Genomic DNA, 11,020 nt, shown 5'->3' with positions numbered 1-11,020 from the left:
TTCATTTCCACCTTTGGGGACTGTTGTAACCAGGACATTCTTCACTCTCAGCCCAAAATGATAAATCACCCAATATTTACAGGAATGTAGGTGAAAAGCTTTTGTTTGTTATGGACTAATCCCTCAAACAAATCTTATAACGACACAATTTTGATGCAGGGACACTAAATGGTCTTCAGTTTTTTTAAGATGGTTTCATGATTGGCTGCTCAATACAAATGCTTTTCTTTTTTTATAGTGCTGTTTCTCATACCTGTTTTTCTAGATTAGCAGTTCCACAGTAAACAACATATGCTCTGGAGCTGGGAAATATTTTTATAAATTTTTTGCATTATTATTATTATTTTATTTTTAAACCTATTATTTATATATATATATATATATATATATATATATATATATATATATATATATATATATATATATATATATATATATATATATACACACACACACACACACACACACAAAGTGTTATTTTAATAAACACATGGTTAATGTTAATGTTTATGAGGGTAAGTCTTTTGATATATAGGTTTTTTGTATAATTATTTTGTAGACAAATATGAATTCTATTGGAGCACCTCTTTCAAGCTAAATGTATCATCATAATTTTTTAATATGGATTTTCTGAAACAGATAAAAGAAAACATAATGCCTTCAAGCAATAACAAGGAGTGGACCTGAATAAATGTTTGTTAGCTTTGTTATGGTGGTCTCTGTTAGTATGTTTTCTATAATGCTTTATGAAACATTTTAAATCAAGCATTATTAAATTCATCTCTCTTCCTGTTTTGGGGGTAAACATGTTTCAGGCTTCACTGTTCGTGGTCCTTCTGCTCCTCTGTCTGCTCCTCTGGGATCTTCAGTGGTTTTGCCCTGTTATGTTGATGAAGCTTTACCAGTGGAGGATCTGGAGGTGGAATGGAGAAGAGCAGACTCAGAGACTCTGATTCATCTGTATCAAGATGGTGAGAGTCGAGCAGAGGTCCAGCAGCAGGATTATCATGATAGAGCTCATTTCTTTACTGAGGAGATTCAACATGGAAACTTCTCCCTCCGTCTGGACAATCTGACAGCTCAAGATGAAGGAGAATACAGGTGTAGAGTTCACAGTCAGCAGGATTCTGGACAAACTGTGGCTCAGATAAAAGATGTTGGTGAGTCAACTACAACTTAAAAATGATTTAAAATAAATCTATGATTTAAATATAATGCTTTGGTATTTACATAATTCGTTCTTTCAGAGCGTTTGCTGGTGTCAGGCTCAGATAAGTCCATCTCTGCATACGTTGGTGGGGACTTGACTCTAAACTGCTTTGTAAACTCTCACATCACTCCTGAACACTTTGAAGTTTCATGGATAAGAACTGGAGAGATTCTGGTTCTGCTTTTTCAAAACAATGAGACTATATTAGAGGCGGCACATGAAAAATATCGAGGCAGAGTTGAGTTCTTCACTGCTGAAATCCCCAAAGGAAACTTCTCTCTCAGACTGAAGAGTGTCAGAATTGAGGATAAAGGAGTTTACATGTGTCAAGTGTTTGCTGGAGATTTATCAGCCAATGCCACTGTAGAGCTGGAGAGACTGGGTAAGTTGATTGAAAAAATAATATTTGAATACTTTTAATTTGTGTAGTGATTTTCTATTGTACTGTATTGGTAAATTAAACATTTTCAGTATTATTATAAAGGATCCTAAAAAGTTAAAGTACGAAAATGATACAAAAGCTGTCACCAAATACCAAACTGTACTACCTGATATCTCTGTTTGTCAGGTTTCTCTGCTGTACACATAATGATGATGATTCTCTGTATTTGTGCATCTGGATCTGCACTTCTGCTCTGCTTCATTATCTACTTCAGGTCACCTACTAAAGGTATAACAGGAAAATATTCTCATTAGCTATATGATGCTTTTTCAACCTAAAGATATACCTTTTATAGTATTTGAATGGAAATGTATGGTAGTCGACAACCAAACTCAGAAACTCAGTTGAGAGTATGCATGAGTAGATTTATTATAGAAAAAATGTAGATAATATAAATGAGCATCTCTTCAGGGTGACCACGGGCCCAAATAACAAACAAAAGAATCTATAAAGTAAATGCATTAAACTACCGATTACTTTTTAAAGAAAAATACAAAAAGCTTACCTTTCTCCCTAAACATAAACATAGTCAAAAGTAATCAAATAAATAAGCAGGCCACCCCTACACGCTCAAACTCTCAAAATAGGTTAATGTTAACAAAGGTACAAAATTGGTTGTTGGCCGAAGGGGTAAGGGAAATCCAGGAGGTCCACTCCCAACAGCGGTCGCAACGCAAATGAGTTCCCAAACTCTGCCGGAAGCTTCCTTATATACAGGCCTCCGAGACCAGCAGCCAATCAGAACAAGGGATCACGCCAGTATGGGAGCCTATAAGGCAACAGAAAAAAACAACAAGGCGGGACAAAGAAAAAGACGCAATAATAAATAAATAAATAAACTTTAATCGTAACAATATGTTTCTAGGGTGTGGTTACAGAGTTCTCAAAAAGTTACTTTAGACCGATGTGCTATCTAAGTCAAACCAGCTCACCCTTATGTCTCTGTGACATTGCAATGTTAGGATAATGATCAGGCACATTAAAAATGGCAGTCTATGGGATCCATTTACTTCAATGGGCCATCCCTTCCTCATTCTAAGTTAATCTGACAACTTGGGACAGCTCTCGCACCACAGGAGCAGAGTTAACAAAAGTCACACATACTTTAAGTAGAAGTACAGATAATCATGTTTAAAATTACTCTGATAAAAATCATACTGACTACACATTTGTACTTAAGTAAAAGTATGGCCTCAAACATGTAAGTAAACATTAGATAACATTAAGTAAAAAGTATACTTCACTATCTGCTTAAGTTTTACGCCAATAACTAAACCTCACATCATATTGATGCATTTATGCAAAATAACTTACAATTTCTAATTTCGATGTAAAAAAAAACATTTTTGCTAATTTTTGCTAATTTGCAGCAGAAAAATAATCGTCGACCTGCAACATTGCCAAACAACATTTGTCAGAAAGTCACCCTGTGCATCATTATCTTGTCTTGACAAACTCGGCATTCAGCAAGTAGTTTTTTTGCTTTTAAATCAGGGGTGTCCAAACTACGGCCTGCGGGCCATCTGCGGCCCGCAATCAGTTTTGTGGCGGCAGGGCCGGCCCGTGGCATAGGCAGTATAGGCAAATGCTAAGGGCGCTGTACATCCAAGGGGGCGCCAGAAATGAGCACGGTTAAGTTGGTTTTGTTCTTGATATTCTTGACACATTCAGTGATATACAACAATAACTTAAAAACCTCTTACCCTAAAAAAATATAAAGTGTGTTTTCTACAAAAAGACAAAGCTGCTTATGTTTCACAGCTGTCTTTTTTTTTTTCCGCTCAACATTATGACCACTGCTCTGTTTAGCCGGGAGAGCTCGCGCGGAGTTGAGCTCTCAATAAGGAACCGTCGGAAAAGTGCTTATTTTTTTCGTTTTTTAGTTGTTGTTTTTTTTGCTCTGTCCTGCGTGTTTTATTTTAAACACAACTAATTTTCTCTTAAATGAGCACCAACAGTTACTAAAGTAGTCGAATGCTTCATTCATTCATTCATTTATGTAGATCTGTGCTTTCTTACATTAACATCTCTGTTATCAAACAAAACACAATGAGAGATTCATCTGCTGCTCTTCACTAAATTATAGTTAAATTAAAAGTTAAATAGATTTTATAGCTTTGTTTAATTTATGTATAAGCTATTGTTGTTAATAGGTTAAACCTTTTATTTTATTGCCAATATTTTCTATTGTTTGCTATGTTTTCTATCATTTGAAGCTATTTGTTGTCCCATATTTTTTACATCCCAGCGTTGACAGATATGGCATAACATTGCTAATCAATAAATAGCTATAGTGCTATCTGTTAGTTTTAACGTCAGCTAATGTTATGGAAGTGCATAGATGTTTTGGAAAATAATAATAGTAATTTAACTGCCCCCATCATTCCTTCCTCAAGCAAATGTGTAAATATTAGATCTATTCAGCAATAATGTTAATTGCATAGTCATATTTATCTGACGTTTTCCCAGCTTGTAGTAGTCAATCAAAAAACTATTTAGTTTCTTATGACTATACACTAGCAGTGGAATTTACTGCGAATTTACTGCGTAATTAAATAAATAACCACCGGGTGTCGCTATTACATGCCTTCCATTAGGCAGCAGTTCCTGTTATGAAGTAAAACGAACCGAACAAACTGAAAGAAACATAGTTGATAATCACGTTTTTGCGAGCCATGGCACAACCAAGAAAAAGGAAAATCAACAGTGAGTGCAGGAAATTTCCGTCATGTTGGGGCAAAGAATATTTATTCACAGAGGTCAGTGGAATATGTGTCTGTTTTATTTGCCAGGAATCAGTTGCAGTAATGAAGAAATATAATATTAAAAGACATTATAAAAAAAAAAAAAAAAAACATCAGGCCTTCAGCTCTTACACTGGTGCCGAAAAAGATCAAAAAGTAAAACATTTAGCAGCTGCTCTATCAGCTCAACAATAGCAGTTTTTCCGTGCTAATAAAGTGCAAGAAAATTCTATGCTGGCTAGTCATCAGCAGGGCCAGACGGAATCTGCAGACGTTTTTTGCTATTTCTGTGGAGGATTTTGGTAAAAATCTGCAGATTTCTGCAGAATTATTTTAGGAGTATCATAACTAAAACTAAATAACTATCATAACTAAAGAATATGAAATAAAAAAATAATATCTTTTTAACTTTTATTTAAATTTTACATTTTGTTTAAAATCCAATTAGATTCACTTTATTTGGTAAATAAAGCAAGTTTGTCATATAATATTTCTAGTAAAAACAGAAAATATGACTGTACACACTGCATTGTACATAAATCAGATTAATATTTTCACATTAGTCAATAATAGTACTAAAATTAATAAAAAAAAAACTGAATAAATTTAGATTTATACACATGTACTTAAGTAAATAAACAGAATTAATGATAGGCAAAAAATCTGCTGAAATCTGCACACGCAGATTCTGTGTGGGCCTAATTATGTGGTAGCTTAGCTAATATATATATATATATATATATATATATATATATATATATATATATATATATATATATATATATATATATATATATATATATATATGTGCGCGTGTTTGTGTGATGTATGTAAAATTTGACCCGGGACAACGTTTTTTTTTTTTTTGTATCTGGCCCTCGGCCCAAAAAGTTTGGACAACCCTGTTTTAGATCAAGAACAACAGCTGCCATTCATGTTCATACGATCTAAATATATTCTGTTGGCCTATATCTTTACAAATAATAATGTCTTCAATGTAATAATAATAATAATGTCTTCAATGTAATACTTAATTTTGTCCAAAACACATTTACATTTTTTTTTTTTGCTATAATAAATACTTGAGATATTTTACATTTGTTTTCTGGCATTAGGCTAAACCTGCTTCATTATCTTCAAAGCTCTCATGAATATCGTGTTTTTAGTGTTTGTCATAATTCAGGGGTACATGTCTTACCATATTCTGTGGTAGGGTCTCTGCAATCATGGTGTTAACTCAGAATTGCAGTGCTTAATATTTGTTTCTGAGTATTGTGGATATTTTATTTCATGTACATAGTCAGCAGTGCTGTTAATACATTTATCATACAAAAGACTGAAATTTGAACAAGAATGTGCCTCATTTCATTTGATCTGTTCTGACTAAAATCCATCTTATTACCTGGTGTAAACAGGACAGCATCAGTCATGTTTACAACACTGTAGCCTGCATACAGTGTGATCAGCATAGGATGAAAAAGCCAGACGTTTGATTGAAAATAGATCGACTTAATCAAAAAGGGTCAAAATTCAAATTGCACAATGACAAGAAATAATATTGATCACACATTAAAACGAAATAGATCCACCTGGTTTAAAAATGTTAGTAGAAAGTACAGATATTTGTGTAAAAATGTAATGAGTAAAAATAAAAGGTTGGATGCTTGGCAACAGACAGCAGAATAAGGTCAATAGTCAAAGAATTATAAAATATAAAACCTGTTACTTTTCTCACTAAAAAGGCAAAACTGTACATATTTTGCACCTTTAGAAATGCAATGTCTTCTGCTTTTTTATTTTTTTATTTTTAGGTTTCTTTATCCAACAACCTTATAATCTTTCATTTTATGTGGGATCTTCAGTGGTTTTGCCCTGCCATGTTGACAAACATATATTTAAGAAAATACAGAAGGTGGAATGGAGAAGAAAAAACACCAAGACTCTGGTTCATCTGTATCAAGATGGTGAGAGTCAAGCAAAGACACATAATGAAGACTATCATGATAGAGCTCATTTCTTTACTGAGGAGATTCAACATGGAAACTTCTCCCTCCGTCTGGACAATCTGACAGCTCAAGATGCTGGAAAATACACATGTACAGTTTATAGTAACTGGTATACAGTGACCAGGACAGCAGAGATAAAACTGGCACCAAGTAAGTAAATCAGGATTGCAGTGACAGCTGGTGTTTAAAAGCGTGAGAAAGCGCAGATGATCCTTTATTGCATAGTATTTGTAAATGCATAATGTTTTTTTTATATATCTCCTGAGTCCTCCTTCCAAAGCAGTGTATTGAAATGACAAATATTGTCAAGTCAAATTTATTTATTTGCTTCTTGCAACAGAAATCATCTCATAAGACATGCATACTAACTGGCTCACTCGCCAGTGGTTCTCAAACTTTTTTCACCAATAACCAAAAAATTGTCTCTCCAAGTACCACCATAATGACCAGTGTTAAAATACAGTAGCCTAATTAAGAAGCTACAGCTCTGCAAAGTTTAAAACGTGGCAGATTAATTCCTATAATTAAGAATATTTAATAATACTGTTAGCCACTTTAAACATAATAAATAGTTTTAACATTAATACTGCACTGTGCATACAGGACATTTAATTTAAAATATGCTTTTAAAAGTTAATAAAAAATGGCACTGTTCTTAAAAAGTAAAAAGAAAGCTGCTTTACTTAAATGTAAAGCATTAACATATAATAGTATCCTATTCATTAAAACCTGGAAATGTTCCTTGGACCTCATAAATATAGGCTACATGTCATCATATTCATATATATGAACATTTGAAATATATGTGGCATGTACATAGCTATGACATATATTGCTTTACATACAAATGCTAACACAACAACACTGGTCTGCAAAAGCCACTGTAGCGTTTATCTGCTTTGCAAGTGCCACGGGCTTCTTCCTCTGGCTCTGTGCCAAGCAGATTAATTTTGAACATCCGATAACGTTATGCACTAGACATTCTAAGCACACCAGCGATCGTACGCTCCAGGAAACAGACACTGCTGATCACATTGGTGTTATCGTACTCGTCAAATGGGATAAAAGTGTGTTCATTTTATTCTTTTATTATTCAGCGATTACGCATACCACAGTTTAAGAACCACTGCTCTGGGCTATATAATTATTTTAGGGTTAAAGCTGTAAATAATGATTACTGTGCACAGGGGCGCCCCCAAGGGGTGGCGGTAAACTCTGGCCACCCCAATATGATTTTGCTGTTGATATTATTAACTTAAATGTACTTGTACTTGTGTAAATTCCCAATGTTTCTATAAATAAATAACATGCAGCAACTAAATTTTTGTCGGTGCTACTGACGTAGCTGATTCACTGCCTCTCTCTTTCCTAGTGGCGGATTTGGGCAATATGTCAAATGCCAGGGCGGCATCTCAAGTATCTTAACAAAAAACATCCCCTAGTAAAAGCATTGGGATACCAGTTACTTTATGCAAGTGTGTTAACTTAGAGTGGCAATCCCAGAATAAAGACATTAGGGGCCGTTCACAGTTGGCATCTTTTGCACGCGTTCTCTATGTGCAACCGAAACAACGCTGGTAAAAGCAAACTGATGCATGCGAGCAGAAAACCATTCCCACGCGCCTTACGTACTCGTGTGTGAATCCCGGTTGTTTACATGCACGCTAAAAAAAAAATGCACCGCTCATGCGCCTTAAAACCGGAGTAAGCCTTTTGTGAAGAGGTGTCAGCATGCAGTGACGTTTGAAAGTCGACAAAACTAAAGTTTATATAATACAATGATGATGATACTTTCACTAAGCATGGCTATAAAGCAGAAAGGATGGATAAAGAGTCAGGGAGCCAAGACTTCATAACAAAAATTCTCTGCCATAATTCCGGTCTAAGACCACAGATAATTCTATAAAACATATATTTTTGTATTCTATAGAATTGTCATAACTAATATTCATGCAAAAGGTTTCCTAAGTGTACTTAGCATGTCACTCAGTTACTCTCAGTTACTCACTTAGTAACTCTGTTACATTGTTTTCCAGTAACATTAAGGATTGATTTCTGTTATTTATTTAGAATAATAATTGTAAAATAATCTTAATATTAGTTGTATTTATTTAGATTAAATATAAATTAATTTTTATATTTATTGAAAAATAAATGTAACTATTTAAGGAGGGTTGGGTATATGGGGTGGTTCGCCCAAGGTGTCATGTAAACTAGAACCACCACTGCCCTCCCTGATCGTCGTTGACAGCACGCACACACACACCTTCAATAGACAGTAGTGGCTATGTAATATTTACCTTAAGGTTCATCAATAGAAGAAGCTGCATTAATAAAGTGGCTCAAAAAGGAATATGGATAAATCATATTATTAGGGTCTGTATAGTGAGTGTGTTTTTGTATATAATGCCTTTTGTTCAGTTTGTTCATTTGTTTGTTTTATTAATTAACTCATTAATTTATTTTAGATTTCACTCATTTATTTTAGACATGGATTTAGACATATTTTATTAAAATGGAATATTATGAGCAGTTTATGTCAGTTTCATTTGGGAGTTTGGTACTGTCTGTCAGAGCGGGAGATAGGTAACACATGTGCCAAGGTGCGTCCATGCTGATCAGTAATAGTGATGTGGTTTCTGAAGCCTTCAAGAATGGAAAGGATAAGAGAGTGGTAATAGGAGAAAGTCAATTCTCAAACCAGTATCTTTACAATGTCAGGGTTGTGGTTAGGAAGGAGATGAAGACTCACATGCAGAATCAAAATGGGTCTTTATAAAATAAAATAAAAATAAAGACAACAACATTACTCACAGGGGGAAACATTAGCAAACAAAAATTGACTAAGAGAGCAAAACCAAGAAAGAAACAGGTGAACAGGATAAACGATTAATAGGATAACAGTTGGGAGTAACTAGGCAAAAGACAGGAGAGCACATGGCACTAAAAGACAAAAACAAAAGACCTGTACTCACATAAAGCAAGACGGGAACATGCAGATACAATAAGAACATTCATTAATGTGTTTACATTAAAAAAAAAAAAAAAAACACAAGAGCAAAGGTACTACGCCAAAACTAGACACAAGCACACAATAAGTGAAAATACCTACTGTGAGCTCACATATGTCATGGATGCCCAGATCCCAGTGCTAAATCAAAACCAATTAGACCATTTCGCTGAGACTGAACAGCATACACAGTTAAACCACATAAACACAATGACAAGAGAGCGCGAGTCTGTTGAAGGTTTATACGAAGAGTTTTTAGCAGAGTAGTACAAATCTTCAGCACTGTGCTTTTGTAAAGATGCGTCGGGAGATTGAGGATCCATTTGCAGCTTTATTAAACCACAATAGGATGATCTGACAGGCAGGGTTAAATTCCAACAAACAAGGATGGCGAAGGAGAAACTTAACTCAAAGTCCGTGGGCAGGCGATCGGTTGAGACTGGCAGCATACAGCAGATAAAGTGTTTCATTAAACTGAGGGTCACAGAATGCAGGCGGCATCAATAATCATAGAAACAGGGAAACAGTCCGGGGTCAAAATACAGAGTCAGATCAGAAATAGAGAAACGCTCAGAATTGTATGCGGGGCAAAAACAAGACTTTGCAATGAGTAGTAGCGAAGAAGGAGTATAAATAGTCATTAGGATGGCTTTCAGCTGGCAGGGTAATCAAACGGAAGGAATGCTGGGAGATGTAGTGAAACTGGATAAGTGGTCCAGTGATGATGACCTCTGGTGAGGATTGGGGGGAACCACAGAGGTCAGAGATGTTACAGAGCCCTCCCCCAAGAACCAAGAAAGGTGATGGATGTTTAGTGGAACTCACATTTTTCCGGTTTGGCATATAGCTGATGTTTAATAAGACATTGGACCTCTCACCTGACGTGTTTGACATGTGACTCCAGGAAATTCGAATAGACCAGGATATCGTCCATATAAACTATGACCCATCTTCCAAGCATGTCACGGAAAACATCATTGATGATTGCTTGAAATACGGAGGGACTGTTGGCTAATCCAAAGGGTATTACCCTGTTGGCTGGTTTTGCTGAACGCTTCGAGGAGGTCAGAGTATTCATCAGGGAAAATGTGGCTGTCAGAAAGGGTTAAATCAACTGATGCTGCTTGAATTTTATGTGGTTTAGGTAGGTTGATGCAAGTTTTGAAACATGTATCTGACCACTGAATGACTTGAGTATTTGACCAGGAAATTGTTGGTTCATGTTTCTGGAGCCATGGGAGTCAGAGGATAATGGGATTATCAGGGGTTTGAATGGCAAACAGATGAATTTTTTCTGTGTGTAAGGCTCCAGTGGAAAAGGTTATTTCCTCAGTTATGGCTTGAACATGACCATTACCTAATGGTCTGCCGTCTAGCGCCGCCACTATCAACACAGATACACAAGGCATGAGGGGAATGTTATGTTTTTTAGCAAATGCCAGGTCAATGAAGTTACCAGCTGAACCTGAATCAACAAATGCTGATGTATTAATGACTTGGTTAGTAGATATTTGCACAGGCAAGCAAACTTTTTTAGGAACTGGAAATAAGTGCTTACCATTGAAATGGGCGGAGCTTGAGGTCTAACCGGACAATTAAACTTCAAAT

The 11,020-nt window shown here is 35.4% G+C and overlaps 1 protein-coding gene and 1 long non-coding RNA gene across 8 annotated transcripts in view; one reads left to right on the top strand and one right to left on the bottom strand.

The window, feature by feature from the left end:
- Positions 1–11,020, bottom strand: part of LOC141381140 (uncharacterized) — a 693,969-nt gene that overhangs the window by 455,199 nt on the left and 227,750 nt on the right. The gene's annotated exons all lie outside the window — the stretch shown is intronic.
- Positions 1–11,020, top strand: part of LOC563995 (uncharacterized) — a 73,615-nt gene that overhangs the window by 26,319 nt on the left and 36,276 nt on the right. For all 7 annotated transcript variants that reach the window (XR_012400812.1, XR_012400811.1, XR_012400810.1 and 4 more), the window contains 4 exons: positions 816–1,160; positions 1,248–1,592; positions 1,779–1,880; positions 6,208–6,552. Coding sequence is in view for 4 of the 7 variants with exons in the window: in XM_073944134.1 (XP_073800235.1) it covers positions 816–1,160; positions 1,248–1,592; positions 1,779–1,880; positions 6,208–6,552 (1,137 nt within the window). In the remaining 3 variants the exon portion in view is untranslated. The remainder of the gene's footprint in view (positions 1–815; positions 1,161–1,247; positions 1,593–1,778; positions 1,881–6,207; positions 6,553–11,020) is intronic.

Source organism: Danio rerio, chromosome 3 (assembly GCF_049306965.1).
Source record: "Danio rerio strain Tuebingen ecotype United States chromosome 3, GRCz12tu, whole genome shotgun sequence".
In the NCBI taxonomy this organism is placed as follows: Eukaryota; Metazoa; Chordata; class Actinopteri; order Cypriniformes; family Danionidae; genus Danio; species Danio rerio.
The sequence above is the reverse complement of the archived record's forward strand: the minus strand, read 5'-3'. Positions and strand labels throughout refer to the sequence as shown.